Source organism: Narcine bancroftii, chromosome 3 (assembly GCF_036971445.1).
Source record: "Narcine bancroftii isolate sNarBan1 chromosome 3, sNarBan1.hap1, whole genome shotgun sequence".
Taxonomy (NCBI): Eukaryota; Metazoa; Chordata; class Chondrichthyes; order Torpediniformes; family Narcinidae; genus Narcine; species Narcine bancroftii.
Genome location: NC_091471.1, coordinates 28,098,489 through 28,121,736, shown reverse-complemented (window position 1 = coordinate 28,121,736; position 23,248 = coordinate 28,098,489). Strand labels below are relative to the sequence as shown.

General features: G+C 43.5%; 1 protein-coding gene and 1 long non-coding RNA gene across 6 annotated transcripts in view; one reads left to right on the top strand and one right to left on the bottom strand.

Moving 5' to 3' along the window:
- Positions 1–23,248, top strand: part of LOC138757043 (uncharacterized) — a 62,720-nt gene that overhangs the window by 20,524 nt on the left and 18,948 nt on the right. For 2 of the 3 annotated variants that reach the window (XR_011353296.1, XR_011353297.1), the window contains exon 3: positions 18,450–18,520. This is a non-coding gene — a long non-coding RNA (uncharacterized lncRNA). Of the gene's footprint in view, positions 1–3,535; positions 3,638–18,449; positions 18,521–23,248 lie in introns of those variants that run through there. The other variant, XR_011353295.1, reaches the window with a different exon arrangement.
- The window catches only part of LOC138757042 (E3 ubiquitin-protein ligase TRIM39-like), an 87,111-nt gene continuing 72,140 nt past the window's right edge, over positions 8,278–23,248 (bottom strand). For 2 of the 3 annotated variants that reach the window (XM_069923671.1, XM_069923672.1), the window contains one exon: positions 11,798–15,946. In XM_069923671.1, coding sequence (XP_069779772.1) covers positions 15,402–15,946 — 545 coding nt within the window. In that variant the 3' untranslated portion in view covers positions 11,798–15,401. Of the gene's footprint in view, positions 10,082–10,324; positions 10,382–11,797; positions 15,947–23,248 lie in introns of those variants that run through there. The other variant, XM_069923673.1, reaches the window with a different exon arrangement.

The following is a 23,248-nucleotide window of genomic DNA, read 5'->3' as shown; positions in this document are numbered from 1 at the left end:
TGCAGAAAGTGTGGAGGTAAGGACCATTTTGCAAAGAAGTGCAAAAGCAAGTCCAATGCAGACCAGAAGAGGAAGAGTACAACTTCCAAAGGCAAAGCCTGGGGGAAAGGAAAGTATCCTGGAAAGAAAGATACCATTCGCCAGATAGACGGTGACGATGATGATACCCAGGAGGGACAGAGTTGTTACCAATTTACGTTGAATGATGTACATCATGAGAAGGTCCCAGTGATCATTGGTGGAGTGACAGTGCAGGTCATTGTAGACTCAGGCAGTGACAGTAATGTGATTGATCGACATTTATGGGAGAAGTTGAAAAGGAAAAAGATCATCTGTACCTCAAAGAAGTGTTCCAAGAAACTGTATCCATACACAGCAACCAAGCCATTGCAGACCATTGGATGTTTTACTGCAACTGTTGAGGCTGGAGATAAGTACACCGAAGCAGAGTTCATGGTCATAGAAGAGAGGGGAGAACCATTGCTGAGTAGAAGCACAGCGCAAGACTTGGCAATACTTCATATTGGAGCTTGTGTCAATTCAATTCAGTCATACGAGGATATGAAGCAAGAATTCCCCGCAGTCTTCCAAGGAGTAGGAAAGCTGAAAGGTCGACAATTGAAGCTAGCGGTAGATGAAACGGTCAAACCCAAGGCACAACCAATGCGCCGAACTCCGTTTGGACTTCGAGGGAAAGTCGAAGCCAAAATTAAAGAATTGATCGAACAAGACATTATTGAACCGGCGGAACATTCGACACAATGGGTTAGTCCCTTAGTGATTGTGCCCAAACCAAAGGGTGACATAAGACTATGTGTTGACATGAGAATGGCCAATGAAGCTATAATTAGAGAACGACACCCTATACCAACAGTGGAGGAAATACTTCAAGAACTAACTACCAGCAAGGTATTCTCAAAAATTGATCTGAAATGGGGCTATCATCAATTAGAGCTGGATCCAGGTTCCCGAGATGTAACAACATTTGTGACTCACTGTGGATTGTATCGTTACAAGAGACTATCATTTGGAATTAATGCAGCTTCTGAGATCTACCAGTATGAAATCCATCGAGTGATTCAAGGCATTCCTGGAGTTGCCAACATTTCTGACGACATCATAGTCCATGCACCAATGAAGGAAGAGCATGACAAACGGTTGAGGCGTGTACTATCTAGACTACAGGAGGCAGGCCTTACCGTGAATGGAAACAAGTGCCAGTTCGGTGTGTCAGAAATGGACTTCATGGGACACAGACTTACACGGGAAGGACTAAACCTCGCAGAGGCCAAGGTGAAAGCTATTGCAGAGGCACGTGCACCTCAGAACGCAACAGAGGTGAGGAGTTTCCTGGGATTGGTCAATTTTTGTGCAAAGTTCATTCCTAATTTCGCTACAGTGGCAGAACCACTAAGGAAACTAACCAGGAAAGGTGTACCATTTCATTTTGGATCTGAACAGAAGAAAGCGTTCACAGCGCTGAAGCAAAGCCTGACAGATGCAAAAACTCTTGGATATTACGATCCGGCGGCATCAACCAAAGTCATAGTGGATGCCAGCTCGGTTGGTTTAGGAGCCGTGTTGGTCCAGATGCATGATGGAGGACCAAGAATCATTGCCTATGCCAGCAGATCGTTATCAGATGTGGAAAGAAGATACTCTCAGACAGAGAAAGAAGCACTCGGACTTGTATGGGTCTGTGAGAGGTTCCATGCATATTTATACGGCATTGAATTTGAACTCATCACAGATCATAAGCCATTAGAGGTGATCTATGCACCTAGATCCAAACCATGTGCCAGAATAGAGAGATGGGTACTCAGACTACAACCCTACAAATATAAAGTAATCCACATTGCAGGGAAAGCAAACATTGCAGATCCGCTGTCCAGATTGGTGAAGGTTGGTGGTGCACAATCCAAGTCAGAATTGGGAACAGAAACAGAGAGCTTTGTACGCTTCGTAGCTATTCAGTCGACACCGAAAGCTGTGACTACGAAGGAAGTCGAGAGAGAATCCGAACGTGATCCAGAACTCATGGAATAAGAGAATGCATCCAGAATGGACAATGGGACAAGTGTACTCACAAGGCTTACATTCCCATTAGAGACGAACTTTGTTGCATCGGACAGTGTGTATTGAGAGGTTGCAGATTGGTGATACCACAAAGATTGAGACCGAAGATCGTATCCTTAGCGCATGAAGGACACCTAGGTATTGTTGGTACCAAGCAAAACCTCAGGACCAAGGTATAGTGGCCAGGTTGTGATAAAGACGCAGAGAAATTTGTTAAAACTTGTCACGGATGTCAAATCACAAGTAGGAGTAATCCGCCAGAACCGATCCGGAGTACGCAACTTCCGACAGGACCATGAATCGACGTAGCTGTTGATTTTCTTGGACCTTTACCGACGGTGAATCAATTATGGTAGTGATAGATTACTACAGCAGATACTATGAGTACGTGGTGTTGAAGTCCACAACCACTGAAAAAACAATACAAGCATTAGCAGAGATATTCGCGAGATATGGATTACCTGTTACATTATACTCTGACAATGGTCCACAATTCATTTCAGAGACATTTGCGGAATACATGAGGACCACAGGTATCCACCATCATAAAGTAACTCCGAAATGGCCGCAAGCCAACGGAGAAGTAGAGAGACAAAATCAGTCCATTGAAAAACGATTGAGGATTGCACACGCAGAAGGACAAAATTGGCGAGAAGCATTGCTATCTTATGTGGCTGTCTATCGAGCAACGCCTCATGCAACCACTGGAAAAAGTCCTGCAGAAGCATTTTTTGGGAGAAAAATTCGCACAAAAATGCCAGAAATAAAGGAAATCCGAGACGTCCAGGAGATGAGGGACCACGATGCTGAAAAGAAAGGTGCAGCAAAGCTGTACACAGATTCGAAACGTGGAGCCAAGTACTCAGACATCATGCCAGGAGATAATGTTCTAGTGAGGCATGAAACTGCTGGTAAGCTAGACACACCTTATTGCCATCAACCCTATACTGTCGTATCCAGAAGTGGCAGTATGGTGACAGTCAAGTCTCTGACTGGAGTCCTGTATAGAGAAATGTATCAGGTGTAAAAAGGTACCAGTCCAGAGATACATCGAGCGAAGAGGTTGAAAGGCCAATACGAGATGCTGAAACTGAGAGACCTGATGATGTTCCAGAGGCAGTTACCAGCACTCCTGATGAAGTGACTAGAGCGCCAGAAACATCCGAAGCCGTGGCGAGCAGTATTTCCGACGCTGAGAGTGAACAACCGAGAAGCGACGACAATATCGCAGGCAGGCCGAAACGAAACCGGAAAGTGCCCAAACGATACGAAGACTTTGTGCCATAGTTTTAATAAGAACTTTGGGACAGCATTTTAATCTTATATCATAAAGTGCATGTATGAGTGCTGTAGGAAGTAAATTTTATGTAGTTGAGTTATAGTATTACCATTAGTTACGATGTTTGTATGTTTCCGAGGGATATTGGTAAGTGAAGGTAAAGTTTATTTCTGATTAAAGGAGGGATGTCATGATAATGAATATGTATGAGATGTACCGGAAGTCACGTGGTATGAGAGAGAGATAAGAGCACAAGCAGGAGAACAAAGGAAACTGGAAAATAAAGACACTGAGAAGTTTACCTGATAAAACTTGTGTTCGATGTTTTATTAACTTCACATTTCAGGCCACAAATGTGACACTCACCCCAGGGAAATCCATTATAATTAACTTTGACAAATTGTAAAGCACAAAATTCTGGAGACACCATGGTTGAAATAAAAACACAAAATGCAGTTGAAGTTCAGCAAGTCAAGCAGAGTCCTTTATGTAGCAAAGGCAAAGATACTTAACCAACGTTTCAGCCCTTCACCAAAGAATGAGAAAATGCCAGCTAGCATCCAAATAAAAGGGTAGGAACGGATGGCAAGGCAGGAGATGATAGGTTGAGAAAGAAGTGAGGGGGAGGGTGGAATGGCAAGACTGTGCAGGGAAAAGAACTGGAAAGACAGGAAACAGGGAGGGAGAAGAAAAGGCAAGCAAGTTTAATGGAAAGCAGTAAAGTCAATGTTCATTCCAGGTACTGGAGGGTGCCCAGCCAGAAAATAAGGTGCTGTTCCTGCATTCTGTGGGTGGTCAGGGTAGGACAGTATATAAGCCCATGGACAGATATGTGTGCATGGGAGTGTGACTCAGAATTGAAATGGTTGACTACTGGGAGGTCGCTGTTGTTGCGAATGGAGAGGAGGTGCTGAGCAAAGTGATCTCCCAGTCTGTGACAGTCTCCGATGTAGAGAATGCCTCAAAGGGAGCACCAGATGCAGTAAATAAGTTCTCTGGATGTACAAGTGAAGTGTTGCTTTATGTGAAATGCCTGTTTGGGAGGAGATGTGGGAGCAGGTGCCCACCTTCTGTGGGCAAAGGGGAAGGTGCCAGGGGTATGATGAGTGGGGAGGGTTGAGTGCACAAGGGAATCATGAAGGGAGCGGTCCCTGTGAAAGCCCAAGTGGGGAGGAGAAGGGAAAATGTGTTTGGTGGCAGGATTCTGTAGTAAGTGCTGGAAATTCTGGCATATGATTTGTTGGATGCGGAGGTTGGTGGGGCGGATGAGGATGAAGGGGATTCTATGTTGGTTTGCATCTGGGGGCAGAGGGGGCCAGGGCAAGAGGACCAGGAAATGGAGGAAATGCGGGTAAGGGCTGAGTTGATAGTGGTGGATGAAAAGCCATATTCATGGAAGAAAGCAGACATTTCAGAAGCTCTGAACTGGAAGACCTCATCTTGGGAATAGAGGCTGCAAAGGCAGAGAAATTCAGAGAGGGTGATGGAATCCTTGCAGGGGACAGGGTGTGAGGAAGTGTAATCCAGGTAGTTGTGGGAGTTGGAGGGTTTGTTGTATATGTGTGGAAATCTTGTCTCCCAAGATGGAGACAGAGAGATCCAGTAAAGGGAGAGTGTTATTGGAGATGGACCAGGTGAGTTTGAGATTGGAGTGGAAGTTAGACGTGAAGTGAATAAAATTGACAAGCTCATCTCGGTTGCATGAGGCAGCCTTGACGTAGTCATCGATATACTGGTGGAAAAGATGAAGGAGTCCAGGTAGGAGTGGACGGCTGTGGCATATGGAACTCCGTGAGGTCGGCAGCTGAGGTCAGTGTTGCTGTCAGCAGCCATGGTGACGTTGATCATTAATGATCAAACCCCATATTTCTGCTCCCCAGTCTCACAAGATGAATACAAGATGAATGTCATGGGAACTTAGTTCGGTCAACCAGTTACAGCTAAATATAAAGCTCTCTTGTGTTCCACCTTTTCTCTGTAACAGTCTTCTCTCCAATGCCTTGACTTGATTTTCCACTCTCACCTTTGAGGAGCTTGCTGGGTTTCCTCCACTTTCACCTTCATTGGATTTTGCCACTAAGATTGGCCTGTTGAGTCTTTATTTGCCCAAACAGTGAAATTAGTTATTTTGCTAGTTCCAGTCCCCTGTGGTCTCTCCAGGTCAGCTCATCCACAGACCCGTCCTCCTGGTCTCTCAACCCAATTTAGCAGTTAGTATCCAGTTGATCTTACTGGATCTCATGTTGGCTGACACTGTTCATGAATGCTAACTCTCCCACTCTCCTTCAAATCCATCATCATCTCCTCTCTCTTCAAAAAGAACCATGAACCTGTTTGCCTTTGCAGCTAATGACACCTCTCCAAGTCCTTGACTCCTCGGCTGCTTCACAAGCCTCTGCCCACATTCCCCAGCGCTCCATGTTGGAGTCCTTTTAAACAGGTTCCCCCACAATACAAAACAGCTCTCTCTGAAGACACTTAATGTGATTGACCTACTGTTCTCCAGAGCATTACTTAACAGGTCAGACAGGAAATTTCTCCAAACAAAGAATAATCTATGTGCTTGCTCCTGGAGGGCCATCTGATCAGGCTGGTCAAAATTCACTCTCCCATGTCAATCAAGGTTAGCCAGCCCACAGGTAAGCACACGCCTTGCTATTGGCTCCATTGAATGGATAAAGTCAGCTGCATAAAGTCCAACACGTGGAGCAGCTGGCTCTCTATCCCCCCCACCCCCTCGCACCCCCAAGAAAGAGCCCTAGCTCCACTCCAGTTTGCGAGCTGTGGACAACACTGCCAGGCAATGGTAAGGTATGTGCCAGTACAGGGTGGGGGGATATAGTTCACAAAATCACAAAAGGCAGAAGGAGGCCAATCAGCCCATCAGGTCTGCTCTGCCATTTAATCATGAGCAGGTCCTTATCCTTCAGCCCCACTCCCCGGCCTTCTCCTCATAACCCTTGATGCCCTGACTAATTAAATACCTGTCAAATTCTGTCTTAAATACACCCAACAACCTCACTTCCACTGCCGCCTGTGGCAACAAGTTCCACAGGCTCATGACCCTCTGGTTAAAGAAATTTCTCTGCATTTCTGTTTTAAATCGATGACCATTTATCCTGAAATTGATACCAAGGGAAGCAACTTTGTCACATCTTCTCTGTCCGGGCCTTTCAGCATTTGAAATATCTCCATGAAGTCCCCCTCATCCTTCTGTTCTCCAATGAGTACAGTCCAAGAGCCAACAAACATTCCACATATGCGAACCTTTTCATTCCTGGTATCATTCTAGTAAACCTTCTCTGAACCCTCTCCAATGCTAACACATACTTTCTCAAATAAGGTGGCCAAAACTGTACACAATGCTCCAAGTGAGGTTTCACTAGTATCCTATAGAGTCTCATTGCATCCCTGCTCTTGTATGCTATTCCTCTAGAAATGAATGCCAACATTGCATTTGCTTTCTTCACTGCCTACTCAACCTGGAAGTTAACCTTTAGGGTATCCTGCACAAGGACTCCCAAGCCATTTTGCACTTCTGAATTTTGAATTCTCTACCAATCTAAATAATAGTTTGCCCGTCTATTTCTTCTACCAAAGTGTATGATTGTCCACTTCCCAACATTGTACTTCATCTGCCATCACTTTGCTCATTCTCCTTACCTATCCAAGTCTCTTTGCAGCTTTTCCATGTCCTCAGCACCACCTCCTCTACCACTTACTTTGATGTCATCTGCAAATTTAGCCGCAAAGCCATTGTCCAAATCATTTATATACTGGCAGTCCCCAGGTTATGAACGAGATCCATTCCTAAGTCTGTCTTTAAGTCTAATTTTTGTAGGTAAGTCGGAACAGGTACATACAGTTCTTATTTAGCGTCAGTTAGTCAAATGTACAGTCAATGAGTTGATGTTGCTATTTATCACCAGAGACACACCTCCCCCTCTGCCTACCTGCCTATCCTTCAATACACCATGTATCTTTGGACGTTCAGTGCTCAATGACACCCATCTTTTAGCCACGACACAGTAATAGCCATAACACATCACATCCTCTGATCTGTAACTGTACAGCAAGATCATCCACCTTGTTTCCATTGCTATGTGCATTTAAGTATAATACCTTCAGACCAGTTTTTGTATGCGCTGTGTCTCTGTCAGCCCTCCAGTTGCAATTTTGGCCCATCACCTGCTTGTCATCCTTGCTGCACATTATCATTGGTTTCTATTCCGCCCTTCATCAACTTTGACCCTTTGGTTCCCATTTCCCTGCAAAATTAGTATAACAGCCATATTAAACCTACCTGCCAGATATTGGAACTTTTGGGTTCAGGTGTGTGTGTATACCATCTTTTTTATGTAGGTCATACCTTCCCCAGTGGTCCAAGAATCTAAAGCCCCACCCTCTGCACCAGTTTTTCAGTATTCATCTGCCTGACCTTGCTATTTTCTACTCTCACGAGCACAAGGCACAGGCAGTAATCCTGAGATGACCATGCGGTGTTCCTGCTTCTTAGCTTCCTTCCTAATTCCTTGTATTCTCCCTTCATGGCATCCTTATCGGGAGGCTAGCTTGCCTGGCCCCGTTCCTCCTTTTTTTTAACTTTATTTATTCGTTCAAAATACAGATAATAAGTAACATATATAAGAATAAACAAAGCACGAACGTTATATTTTATATATATATTAAAAAAGAAAGAAAAAAAGAAAAGAAACGCCCCCCCCCCTTTCAGCCAACTCTCCGAAGGAAAGCCATAAAGAAAAAAGAAAAAAAATAAAGAAAAGTAAAGCATACATATTAAAATCTAGTCAATATAAATCAAAATGTAAATATTCTGAATATAACAACCATCTATTAATTTAAGAAAAACTATAGTTATCCGTGAAACATATGTAATTTTTTCCATTATTAAAAAATATTTCATCTCATTATGCCAAAAGTCTCAAATTTAATCATTTCAGGTAAAATCATATCTCTACCAAACACATGTTTTACCAAAAATTGAACTTGATAAAAATACGCTTACGCTTAATCGGACTGTTTAAACCCCAAACATTAAAAGTAGCAAACTTCAACTTTGAAATATCTACTAATATTACTAAAAACTAATAATATCAATATATAAAGACTCAGATCAACGTAAATAGGCCCTCCAGTAGGAGAAAAGGAAACCACAAATTAAAGTCTAAATAAAATGAAAATAAAAAAAGATAAAAAGAACCCCCCCCAAAAAAAAACTACCAAAAGTTAGTAATCCCTAAACAAAAGTTGGGTGTGGATCACACACCAGTGGCTGATGACTAGAGGAACATAGAGCAAATTTCTCCCTCCCCAGCCAAACAAAGAATAACAACAAGATATCATAATGACATAAAAAGAAAATAAAAATAAAAATAAGAAAGTTCTTCTATTCATCCAAGAAATTCCAGACTCGGCGACCCCATTTCAAGGAAATGGACTCTTTCCATTCCCATTTCTCCCATTTCTGCCATTTCTTCCATTTCCAGAACAACCAGATTTTTCTTTAGGAGACAATGGTGAGCTACGTCTTTGTCCTCTTATATCTGGCAACGAGTCAGCAAAACTCATTGCTTCACACTCATTCTCAAAAAACCCAGATTGAAAGTCTCCACAAAACACCTTCAACACTGCCGGATAGCGAAAAGTAGACTTATAACCTTTACGCCACAAAACTTATTTAACTGGATTAAATCGACGCCAACGCTGAATAACCTCTTGACTCAAATCAGGATAGAAAAAAACTCTACTATTCTGAATCATTAACGGAGCTTGTCGTTGTCTCGTGTTTTGCACTGCTAAACTAAGTATCATTTCTCTGTCCAAATAATTCACATTGAATTATCACGGGTCTCGGTGACTGACCAGGCAAAGGTCTTCTTCTTAAGGCTCTATGAGCTCTTTCCAATACCAGACCTCCAGAGAAAAATTCCTGCCCCAGTATTTGTGGAATCCATTCGGTAAAAAAACGAAGAGGGTCTTGTTCTTCCATACCTTCTGGCAAACCAACAATCTTCACATTATTCCTTCTACTTTGATTCTCCAAATAATCTACTTTCCTCTCTAACTCCCTCTCACGTTCTCGCAATTCTTTAACGGATTCTTCCACCTCCAACACTTTTTCTGTATTAGAAGCCACTTGTTGTTGAAATTTCAAAAAATCAGCCTGAAATTGTTTAAAATCCTCACAAGATGTTTCCACACGTATTTTAACTGTATACGGTTCCAAACTGAGCCTCTGAGACATTTCATTCAGCATAGGCTGAATGATAAGGCTTAGCTGTTTACATTGTAATTCAGAAAAGCCCAGCCCTGCTTTCTCTTGCGTAGTGGCAGAACCAGGTAACTGCAGCTCCTGCTGCATCTCAACAACAGGCAGTTTAACAGTTTTACTGTGGATCTGGACTCCCAGCGACGGCACCCCGACTTCCTCAGGGGGCCGACGCTGTTCTCCCCCCGCAACCCGTTGTTGTTTCAAAAACTCACAAAAAAGACCAAAATATTCAGATTGGAGTATATCCTGGCGTCAAGCAATGGAGTTGTCTTCTTGCGTGCCCCCTCCGTTAAAGTCGGCAGGCTGCCAGAATCAGGATCCACATCAGGGGCACACGCACCTTCCTCCTGAGAACGGGTAATTCCAGCGATGTCCTTCTCCTGGTGAGTAGTAGTCATTTTTTCAACTCCCACCGGCAACCTCTGTGGTTTCGGCTTGAAAGAAAGCAAACCTGAAGTTGTAGCAGATTGTTTAGGCTCTAAATCTTCAACACTCCAAAAATGTAGTTTCTTCTGTACTTGAGGTTTAATCTTTTTACCATTAATAGCCATAACAATTCCATGATACTTTAAACTAAGTTTTAAAAAATTTAAACCTGAAAACAGAGTTAAAAACGGGTTCTTAAAAGTCTGACCAGAGAGGTCGAGATTACACGTCTGGACTCTACGCCATCTTACCTTGCCCCCCTGGCCCTGTTCCTCCAATAGAATAGTTCATAGTTTCCTGATGAACACCTGAATCACAAATACAGATTTTAAAAACATTTTTAAATTTAGACATACAGCATCGTAACAGGCCCTTTCGGCTCAAGAGTCCATGCCACCCATTGGACTCAATTAGCCTACCACCCCTGGTACATTTTGAAGAGTGGTAGAAAACCAGAGCATCCAGAGGAAACCCACGAGGACACGGGGAGAGCATACAAACTCCTTACAGACAGCGCAGGATTAAAATCCCAGTGGTAACCATGCCACCCAATCAAGTGATTGGTTTCATTGCCTTTTGGAGGAGTCTGCTGTGCCAAAATCATCAAATCGCAGAGAAGACCATGTCTTGAAAGTACTTCAAAATCCATGAAAAATTTTCTCGTCCCAAGACTGCGAAAATACCAATCCATTCTGAAAGTCTTCCTTTTCTTTCACTGTCTTCCAAAGAACAGGTTAAAAGAGTGAATCTCTAAAATGAATGGTGAACTGCTCTGGCCAAAACAAAAATGAGTAAACAACACACAGAAATGTGGAGGAACTCAGCCGGTCTCGCAGCGTCCATAGGAGATAAAGATATGTAACCAACATTTCGGGCCTGAGCCCTTCTTCAAAGAATAAGCAAAGAACAAGAAGGCATAAGAATAAACAGACTGAAAGCTGCCCAGGGGAGCATTGAAAGATGATCACAGTATCAACAGCTGCAATTATTCAACTAACAATAGTGTCCCAACTCCTTGTATCTGGATGTTGTGTTTTAATGGGTTCTGAGGTCATTTCTGGTGAACTCCAACCCAAATAAAAGACCTTTCCATCTGATTGCACTCATCTGCATATCTGGTTGGGTTCCAGCGACCAATTCAACCACCACAATCTATGTATTGCAGATAAAGGGAGCGATGGTTGGCTTTTGGTTGCTGGAGTCACTGGTGCTAACTGGTGCTTGTCCACCATCTAGTGGTAGTAAGCAGAATTCCACCTTTCTCTCCAAGAAATAAATTCATTTCACAGCGATTGGCTTTCGCTAGTTTTTTAACTGTGCAAATGACCAGAAGTTTTAAATTGACGGCGGAACAACTATGACATTTAACATGGAGGGAACAGGTGCCCCCTGTGAGCTCTCTGAAGTTTTTTTCATTCTTTCCCAGAGAATTACTGACAAGACCAGCACTGGCTGCCTGGCCTTAATTGCCCTTTAACTCAGAACATTTCCTGATGATTTTATAGGGCATTTAAGAGTCAACCACAGTGCTGGGGTTGGAAGTCATATGTACACCTGCAGGTTCTTTTCCTGAAAGGTGAATATTAGTGAACTAGAGAGAGTTTAAGAGAGATCACTATGAATCTAGTACTGACACATACCATAATGTTTGGAACAGATATTTTTTCCTTTATTTGGCCCTGTGCTCCACAGTTTTAATTTGTAATCAAACAATTCACATGCGATTAAAGTGCACATTTCAGATTTTATTCAAGGGTGTTTGTGTACATGTTGGTTTGACCATGTAGAAATGACCACACTTTTTATACATGGTCCCCTCATTTCAGGACATCATAATAGAGCAATGATAGGTATATTAAAGTAGTCATGTTTAGTACTTTGTTACATGCCCCTTGCATTCAATGGCTGCTTGAAAGACTGTGATTCATAGACATGAGCAGGTGCTGAGTATCTCTTCCAGTGACACTCTGCCACGCCTGTACTACAGCCACCTTCAGCTCCTGCTTGTTTCAGGGGCTTGTCCCCTTAAGTTTTTCACTTCAGCATATGGAAGGCGCTGACAGCAATTAAAGAATTTGAAAACCTCTGTTGTTGCTTTAGCAGTACATTTGGGATCATTATCTTCCTCGAGGATGAAGCGCTATCCAATGCAAGTACCCATGGCCACATCTTTGACTTGGAGGAAGTGGGATGAGCCAAAAGAGAAGTTATTGGAGTGAGAACAAGTTCTGCCAGCCAGAGGAGGATGTTAATGGAGGGGGACTGGTTCAGTCTGTTATCAAAGAAGAAGCAGAGAGCCTTGAGACCTTCTTTATGGAGGGTGGAAGAGCGCAGGAACTGACAGCCATGGTGAAAATGAGGCAGTGCAGCCCAGGGAACTGGAAGTTGTTGAAGTGATGGAGTGCATGTAAGGTGTCCCAGATGTAGGTGGGAAATGATTGGATCAGGAGGCACAAAATAGAGCTGAGATATAAAGATACTAGACCAGTGAGGCAGGAACACAAGGAGACCATGGGTGTACTGTGGATCTTGGGTAGAAGGTAGAACTAGGCAGTGAGAGGTTATGAAACAATGATGTTAGAGGTTGTGGAATGGCCATTACCCTTTGTCTGAAAAACCTGCCTCTCCAATCCTCTTTAAATCTTTCCCCTCTCACCTTAACCCAGTGGTTCTCAACCTTTTTCTTTCCACTCACAGACCTCTTTAAGTAATCCCTATGCCATTAGTGCTCTGTGATTAGTAAGGGATTGCTTAAGGTGATGTGTAGGTGGGAAGGGAAGGTTGAGAATCACTGCTCAATCGTGATTGAAATATTTTGCTTGAGAAAAATTGTCATTGGCCCATTTCCGTTTGGAGTTATGAAACTGTGCACATAACGAGTCAATTAGGTCCGATTAAAACAGTGGTTTTCAACCTTTTCCTTTCCACCCACATGCCACCCAAAGCAATCCCTTACTAATCACTGAGCATCTATGGCACACATGTCAAACTCTGGCGCGCGGGCCAAATTTGGCCCGCGATATAATTATATTTGGCCCGCAAGATCATTTCAAAAATGTATTCGAGGTGGCCCGCTGGCCGCCGCGCCAGTATAGCGCATGCACAGTAATACAACAAATCCCAGAATGCATTGGCGTCAGCCTGCTAATCGCCCCCACCTCCTCTGTTTACGTTGCAGGGTCTCACCGTGGACTCTGGTTTTGGGGCCGGGGAAGCCAAGGCCGCTTCCCAGCGCCCGGAACCGGAGGCCTCGGGCCTGACCTCGCCAGGACTGTTGCCCACTCCCCCTCCCTGCTGCAGGCCGATCCGCGACTCACGGTGACGGGGCCGCTGATCCGCCGAGATGCCGCCCTGCAGCGAGAGCCGATGCCCCCGCACTGTCGTTGTCCAACCCGATCGCCCGCAAATCCCGCCCTCCCGCACACAGGCCTGAGTAAGGATTATGAACTTTAATCTCAGGATAAAATGATCTTCTAATAGTTTCATGTCACAGTGATAAATATATTCCTGGTTTAAAATGGTCCTGCACCTGGATACAAGCTCATTAGGCATAAAACTTGAAAAGTGTGTAAATCAAAGGATATCTGTACCAATGGAAAAAGGGCATGGCAAATAACCCTGCTAGAGTTCATGCCCACAATCAGTCACCCATTTGATTGTTTCAGGAATCATGTTATTCTCCCACATTCTCAATAGCCCTCAGATTTTACTATTCGACAGCACACTAGCAACATTTGACAAATCCTCTATAGAGAAATATCATTTATTGAATATTTTATTTCTCATTTGTTAATGCTTCTGGAAAGAGTTTATCCAAAACTATTATTAAACATTTATTTTAATAAGAAAAAGTTTAACATTACATATGTTGAAAGAAGAGAAAACATGCAGATGTTGTTGAAAATTTTCAATAAATATTTAGTTCGGCCCTCGACTTAGTCCAAGTTTTTAATTTTGGCCCTCCGTGAATTTGAGTTTGATACCCCTGATCTCTGGTATCGGGAATAGTATGAAGTAGTATGTGAGCAGAAAGAAAAAGGTTGAGAACCACTACCTTAAACCAAACGTCTTTTACTTTTAGACTCCCCTACTCTGGGAATAGACTGTAACTATTCTCCCTATCTAGAGCCCTCATCATTTACATTTCCCTCAGCCTCTTGCATTCCAGGAAAAAAGACCTAACTGCCCCGATATTTCTTTATAACTCAGGATATCCAGGATGTATTGTAAATTTTACATTTTTAAATTTCAAAATACACCATGATAACAGGCCCTTCCGGCCCATGAGCCCAGGCCATTCAATTACTCCCAATTAACCCACAGCCCCCATATGTTTCTGAACGGTGGAAGGAAACTGGAGCTCCCAGAGGAAGCCCACGCAGACATAAGGGGAACGTAAAAAAACTCCTTACAGACTTCGTTGGATTCTAACCCGAGTTGCTGGTACTAAAATAGTGCTGAGTTAACCATGCCTTCCAATATTCCTTGAATATATTCTCTATGTCCAATTTAAATCCTCCCTGTAGCAGGGAGATCAGCTTGTAATGAGGAACTGGAGGGATGTAGCATTTTACAATCGCCATGTCTTTGAATGTTCCTGCTATTCGAGTGAGCCCTACGGTTTTACCACTGCAGCAACAATGCATTCAAATGAACAGACTGGAAAGCGAATTTCTTGGACATTGGTTCGTGAAAACAGAGTTGGTAATGAGCCAATGGATTTTCTTCCCTCACTGGATCCATCACCATTCAGCCAGAGTCCAGCTCTGTTATAGTGATGAAGTCACACAGCACGGAACAAGCTCTATAGCCCATGCCAGCCAAGTTAGCGTTCTGAGCTAGTCCCATTTTCCTGCATTTACTCCTCTTCCTCCTAAGTCCTTCCTGGCCATACACCTGTCCAAAAGTCTTTGGAGCACCAAAATCATATTCGCTTCTATAGTTTCTTCAGGCAGCTCATTCTAGAAATGGGCCACTGTCTGAGTGAAAAAGTTACCCCCTCAGGTCCCTCTGATCCCTCCCTTCTCACTTAAAACCTACAAACTCATCTGGAATCATCTACTCTGGCTGAAGGACTCTGAGCATTGCATTTGTGTTCCTCATGATCTATAAGGTCACCCCTCAGAAGGTGAAGGCCCTTGTTGCTAGGATCCTAGCAGTAAGCAAAGATTAATATTTTGGTTGAATTCATAAGGATGCTGGGCTTAAGACATCATAAACTTTACAATAAGGTCTGTGAAAAGTTTACAGCTTGAAAGTGAGGCAGTAAGTTTGCACTTGATGTGGCTTCACCCAACCTCCATTTTGTTGGTCTAATTCTTGACTTCACTATGCCCCTGCAACATCCTGCAGGATCAGAATAGCTTTCCTCGTCTTATCGGTGGGTGTCCCTGGATTGAAGGCTGGATAGACAGGCTCATTGAATAATGCCGAGAATGTGTGCATTGGTGTCATGGTGTTGGCATCGTAAAATGTCAGCTGACCACCCTCAAAGTCCAAGAAGAGGCCGAGCCTGTGCAGTCGGCTCACATCAAGGGGAGTGGAGACACTGTTGTGCCACGCCAGGTACTGCGACTGCTGGAAAGCCACTGACCAAGCCAACGGGCTGTTCATAAGATTGCTGCTTCCATTCCTGGGCATGGACTTTTTAACAACACCCACACTCCAGTCAGATGTATCCTGCATGGTCACTTCCCAGTACCGCTTCCCCTCACCAAACCCCTGCGTGGCCAGCACAACAGCAACCTGCGTGAAGCGCACCGGTGATGCGGGAACGACGAGAGGCTTTTGTCTGGCCAAAACCGCCTTCTTGTCATCAGTAATTTCCAGCGTTGGGTGGGCGGTTTCCATGTCCAGTGTGATGCTCACGGGACCTGTGTGTAGGCAAGCAAACCCAACAAGTAAAGTCAGGCTATCCTCTACTCCATTGACTCCCTCTGCCCCTCTCTCTGTCTCAGGAGAGCAGGTGAAATATGGAAGGAGTCACCCACTCTGCTCATAGATTTTTCTCCTCTTGGACAGAAGATACACTTGTTTGAACATGAACCTTCGGAATCAAGAGCAGTTATCAGACTTTTGAATGGATCTCATACTGGCAAAGATGAGGCTCTTGCAGTCTTTTATTGCAATAATTTCCTCTATTCTCTGCACAATATTTTTGCACTTCCTCCATTCCATGCACTGTTTCATCTGTTAAACTACTCCCCACACTGTTGCATTATTCATAAGATGAGTGAGTTAGATTTCCTGGATAGGACATCAAACAAAACTTCTTACTGTACTTGGGAGAGCCCAGGGGGATCACTCTTCGCTGACCATCGATGGCTCTACCATTGATCAAGTCAAGAGAACCAAATTCCTTGCTGTGCACCTGGCAGAGAATCTCTCCTGGAACCCCCATCTCCAGATCCATTTCCAAGAAGGCCCAACAACGCCTTTACTTCCTGCGGAGGTTGTGGAAAGTCCAACTTCCAACCTCCACCCTCACTACATTCTACAGGGGATGCTTTGAGAGCATCCTATATAGCTGCATCATCCCAGAACACAAGACCCTGCAGTGGATAGCCAAGACTGCTGAGGGGATTATTGGGGTATCTCTCCCTGCCACGAGAGACCTTTATAACGGCCGTTGTTTGCGGAAAACCATAAACATTGTGCAGGACTCCACACACCTTCTCCCTCCTGGAACCCAGGAAGAGATGCCAAAGTGTTCAGACCCTCACGACCACATTGCGGAAGTTTCTTCCCCCCAAGCCACGAGGCTTCTGAACTCTGAGGACATAAGGCCAAGCTTAGGTAACATGATATTATAAGTGATTCGATGCTGTGATTTCCTCCAAAGACCACTCATGAGACAGGGACACAGCACTTGACCCACTAGAATCTATCTGAGATGCTGGAGAGACTCAGCAGGTCGAGAAGGATCGGTGGGAGAAAGAGGGATTGTCATTGTTGTGGGCCAGAACCCTTCATCTGACCTGTAATGATGACAATCCCTTTTTCTCCTCCCACTGATGCTGTTCAACTCGCTGAGTTCCTCCAACACATTGGTGAACAATGAGCAGAAGTGCATTCTGTTCCAGCTGACCGCACACTCCACAGATCGCAAGATCACAAGATATAAGAGCAGAAGGAGGCCAATCAGCCTATCAGGTCTGCTCTGCCTTTTAATCATGAGCAGGTCCTTATCCTTCAGCCCCATTCCCCGGGCCTTCTCCCCATAACCATTGATGCCCTGACTCATCAAGTACCTGTCAATTTCTGTCTGAAATACACCCAACAACCTCACTTCCCCTGCCGCCTGTGGCAACAAGTTCCATAGAATAAAGGCCCCTGACTAAAGAAATTGCTCCACGTTTCTGTTTTAAATTGATGCCCTTTTATTCGGAAATTGTGACCTCTTGTCCTAATCTCCCCAATCATGGGAAACAGTTTTGTCACATCTACTCTGTCCAGGTCTTTCAGCATTCGCAAAGTCTTTATGAGTTCCCCCCTCATCCTTCTGCACTCCATTTAATACAGTCCAAGAGCTGACAGCCTTTGCTCATAGACTAACCTTTTAGTAAATCTTCTCTGAACTCTCTCTAATCCTAGCACATCCTTTCTTAAATAAGTTGCCCAGAACTGGGCACAGTACTCCAAGTTAAGTCTCACTAGCACCCTATAGATTCTCATCATTGCATCCCTGCTCTTGTAAGCTATTCCTCTAGAAATGAATGCCAACATTGCATTCACTTTCTTCATTGCTTGACTCAACCTGGATATCACAGCAGTGACTAAGAATCATCAGTATTCGCTGCACATAAAGTGACTTAAGATGTCCTCATGTAGTGAAAGGCCCAGTGTAAATTGTCTTTTTGTCTACTGATAAATTTAACCAGCCGAAAGAGACCAGGCCCTGGAAGAAAAGTTAACCCCATCTCTAAGACCATAAAATTAGCTTCAGTGCTGCAGAAATAATTCTCATTGTTCATTGAATGAAACGGCTTCAAAAATAATATTGATTGGCACAGCATTAATGATCTCACTCAAAAAACAAAATACAGTTGATGTGGCAACTGGAGATAAACCATATGGATGCAGTGGTGTGCAGAGGAGGAGGGTGAGTTGGCGCTGGGTACAGAGGAAGGAGCTGTCTTGGACTAACGCATGTAGGTACCTACATTATCAGCCCTGGCTCACACATAGCTTCCAACTTATATCTTCGGGTACTTTCCAGACATTGAATGTGTGACTTGGAAAATAAATTGCATGAGGCTAGGTTAGTAGGCTTTTATCTTTGGAGTGAAGAAAGATGAGAGGAGATTTAATGAGAGGTGTCTACAAGATTCTGAGAAGCATGGACATGATGGACAACCAGCGCCTTTTTTTCCCCAGGGCTGGAATAGCAAACACCAGAGGACATCTCTACAAAGTGAAGGGAGGAAACTTTAAGGGAGACATCAGGGGTAAGTTTTTTTCACATGGATTTGTGGCTGTTAAATGTCTTGCTCGGGGTGGTGATCAAGGCTGAAACATTAAAGGCTCTCAAGAAACTCCCAGACAGGCACATGGATTAATAAAAATAGAGGATTATGAGGTAGGAAGGGTTTCGATCATTTTTTGCTAGAAATATCTAGGTCGCACAACATCGAAGGCTGTGTTATATTCTTCTATGTTCTATGACTTGGTTGGCACTGCTCTGGAGTACTGAGGGAATGCTACACAGTCTGAGTTGGCAACTAAAAGATCAGGCCAAATCTCAGGGGGTGGTAAATGAGAGGGTGCACTTTAAAGAGCAGAGGAATTCTCCCCAATTGTATATTAACCTTTATCAAGGTTAGCACACAAAGGTAGGAGAGTAAATGAGTAAGTTTTTGAACATATCCAAAGGCTAGAACTACTGGTTCAGGGCCAAGAGTTCACATTCCATACAGGCATTTGGGGAATCTGGAATTTAAAATAAAACTAGTGTCAGAAATGGTGACCAGATTGCAATTAAAAACCCATCTGGTTTGTTAATGTCCCTTTAGGGAATTCTTCCTTGGTCTTACTCTTGACCAACTAATGTAGTCAGTTCTTAACAGCTCTCTCAAATGATCCAGATGGCACAATGGTCAATACAGAATGCCCATTAAATGCAGACCTGGCCAGTAATGTTCACATTTCATAAATGAATCTATAGGAGTCACTAAACTGATGATATGTCGACATTTATTGTTCCTGTTCCACAGGGATAATTCCAATCTGAACTTGCCTGGACCCGATCTAACTAGAGGTGCTTGATGGTGAGGTGAATGAGAGTAGAATGAACCTGCCTTATTGAGAACTTGGTCTTTTCTCCTTGGAGCGATAGAAGTTGAAGGGTACATGATGGATGAGAGGCATTGATTGTGTGGGTGGCCAGAAGCTTTTCCACAATTGGCTAATTCAAGGGGGCATAGTTTTTAGGTGCTTAGGATTAAGTACAGGGGGATGTACGAGGCAAGTTTTTCACACAGAAAGTGGAGGGTACCAGCAATGATTGTGCAGGGAGGTACAATAACAGATGATAAGATAGGTACATTGAATTGAGAAAAGTGGAGTGTTATGCAGTAGGGAAGTTCTAGGCAGTTAAAGTAGAATTGTTAGGTCAGCACAACACTTTGGGATGAAGGGCCTGTACAGTGCTGTAGATTTCTATGATGTAAGTTATATTTATTTTAGTGGTTAAATATGGAGCAAAGGCCTAATTTTCCAAACTTTGAACATGGTGTGTTGGCTTTTGGGAACGCATGAGAAGGTGCTGATGTTCTCTTCCTGGTAAATGTGTCTGCTACTGAGGTTCCCCTCAGAGACCACTGTTGCAAGTGTATACCCTAGTATTTCTCATAAATGCTGAATGTTGCAAAAGGTGATACCAGTAATAAATAATGGAAGAGCTTAGTTTGGATAGGGGCAGAGTATCATCTGTCCTTTTAGTGCATTACTCTGTTTTTACACGATGAAATCCAAGTATGAATCTGGAAGAATAAAGCAGGGAGACAGGTATTCAAAGAATGCTGGAAAATGTGAAGATGTGGCGCTATGGAACCAAGGAGTTAAATTTCCACAAAACCTCCCTTAACCATCCGACATAACATCAGTGTTAGCTTGTCAGTGACCGAGAATGGAAAGGGTCAAAGGTTACTTCTCTGGTGCAGCAGCAGTGGATCACACAAACCATCTGTGAAAACATAAGGCCGGCTGCGGAGAAACATCCAACTTACACATTTTAGAGAATTGCAAAAAGAAGCAGAGGGGGAGACGTGGAGATTTATTTTGAGGAGGGGGGTTAAGGAAGTGAGATGTTGTGAACTTGATGAAAAAAATTTGAAGAGAGAGAGCTTGATAAATATTTGAGCAGAATAACATCAATTGGTCTGCGAGGGTTTAGGGCTGATGAGTAATTGGATAGCTTTTGCAAAGAGAAATGGGTACGATGGTCTGAATGGCAACTGTATAAGCTCATGGATAATTACAGAAACCATTCATCCCATCGATCTCCTGCAATATATGCTCCCTAAGTTCTTATTTTTACCAAAACTTCTGAAGTGAAACTTTAATAGAGGGGTTGTTTCAAAATTTTGTGATGGAAAGTTTGTTCCTGCCTGTCTTGGGAATATTGCCCATTATAGGATAAGTGCCTAAACATATGTTTAAGAAGCAGTCTCTGAGCTAACTAATAGGATCAAGTAAAAAAGTAAAAACACAGAGGAACATTGGAGAGACTGGGCGCAGTCTGGGAGATCGCTTTTTTGAGCACTTCAGCTGTGTCCACCACATTAGCATGCATGTCCCAGTTTCTACCCATTTCATTTCCCCCCATTCCCTTGCTGATGTGTCTGTCCTTGGTCTCATGCAATGCCAGATTGAAACCACCCTCAAATTGGAGGAACAGCACTTCATTTTGCATGGGCAGCACGGTTAGCAAATAGGGCAATGCTGTTACAGCGCCAGCATTCGGGACCGGTGTTCAAATCCCACGCTGTCTGTAAGTAGTTATATGTTCTCGCTGTGTCTCCATGGGTACATCCCAGGTGCTCCAGTTTTTTCCCACCCTTCAAAAACATACTGGGGGGTTGTAGGCCAATTGGGTGTAATTGAGCAGCATGGGATCATGGGCCAAAATGACCTTTTACCATGCTGAATGCCAAAATTTAAAATTTAAATTTAAATTTAAAAAAGTAAAAATTCATCTTTCATCTGGGCACCCTCCAACTGGATGGCTTTAACATCGACTTCTCTGGTTTCTGTTAACTCCCACACCCCTTTTTCTTTCCCGTCACCTTTCCTCCAGCTCTGTCTCTGTCTCTGTCTCTCTCTCTCTCTCTTTCTTTCTCTCTCTCTCTCTTTCCTCTTCCCTCTTGTTTCCCTTCACAGAGTCAAAATCAATTCTCATACTTTTCCTTTTATCAGATGGGACGTTTCCAATGATGGGAAAATCCAGAACCCGGGGCCGTGGTTTGAGGATAATAGGCAAACCATTTAGGACCGAGATGAGGAGGAATTTCTTGACCCAGAGGGTGGTGAATCTGTGGAATTCATTGCCACAGAGGGCAGTAGAGGCAGGTTCATTAAATATATTTAAGAGGGAATTAGATCTATTTCTTCAGTATAAGGATATTAAAGGTTACGGAGAGAAGGCGGGGACGGGGTACTGAACTTTAAGATCAGCCATGATCTCGTTGAATGGCGGAGCAGGCTCGAAGGGTCGAATGACCTACTCCTGCTCCTATCTTCTATGTCTATGTTTCTATATCCAAATAACACCTTTTGACTGTTGGTCTGGTCCCCTTCCCCCGCCATTCTTCCATCTTTACTCTGACGCCTTCCTGTGCTTTGCTTAGGAAGCACAGGAAGGCCCGAAACATCAGTAATATACCTTTACCTCCTATGGATGCTGTGGGACCGGCTGAGTTCCTCCAGCATTTTGATGCATTTTTACTGCAATTGCAGCATCTGCAGACTTTCATGTTCCATTCTATCTCATAAGATCCACCAAACAAACTGATACTAAGTTCTGTCACCAAGTTCTTTATCTTTACTCAGTGAGGAGTGAGCAGTTTAAGAATTGATCTAAATCAGATAACGTGCACAGGAACATGAGTGGCACATGAAATTTTGAAGCACCAGATATGGTCCAGCCTAGTAAATGCACAGATGGAGGGCAGCTTTTATGCATTTGCATCTTACTTGGATTTGCACCTAATGTACACAAGGGAAGCTGCTTAAGATGATTAAAACAAGTAGAGATAATGGCAAATTGAACAGCTCGATCATACACTTGTTTGAAGTAGGTTGTGATTCATGGGAACAGTGTTGCGTGATGGGGAAAAGAGAGGAGCAAAGTGCACTGTGTGACTTTGGATTCCATTGCATGAGTTGAAGGACTGCACATTTTGTGATACAGCATTTTTAATCCACGAGCAGAAAGAACAGTTTGCAATAATCCTGAAACCATTACAATGATGTGTTTCGACAGGGAAGAGGGGACTTAAAGTACAGGAATTAAGCTGAGAAAAATTAAGTAAATTAGGTCTGTTCACCAGTCAAGAGTGACATTATTGCCACCACAACGCCAGAAATATTGGATATAATGTGACACACACTCCTGCAGAGGGCTACAGTTCAACATAAGAAATAAGAGCAGAGAGTGGAAAAGATCCATTGGAATATTACCTGTTCTAGACGACTTGATTTTCACTGGAGGGAGTGGATAGGCAAGAGTGTTTTCCCAGGATCAATGAAGGCTGAGAGTTGTGGGGTTGGTGGGTGGGGGTGACCTTATTATAGAGGTTTATAAAATTATGAGATGCATGAATAGAATATGTAGACAGATTTTTCCCCCTACATGGGCTAGTGTAAAACTGGAAGGCGTAGGTTTAAGGTAAGAGGGGAAAGATTTAAAGGGGATCTGAGGGGCAAGTATTTCTACGCAGAATGGGATGAGCTGCCAGAGAAGATAGTGGAGGCAGGTACAATGACAACATTTAAACACAATTTGGACAGGTAATTCGGTGGAAAGGTTGAGAGGAACATGGGCCAAATGCAGGTTAATCGATTTAGCATAAGATAGGCAGTTGGTGCTGGGCCAATAGGCCTGTTTCTATGCTGTATGAAATAGAATGGTCAGTTCGTCCTTCTAGCCTGTTCCCTCATTCAATAGAATCTGGGCA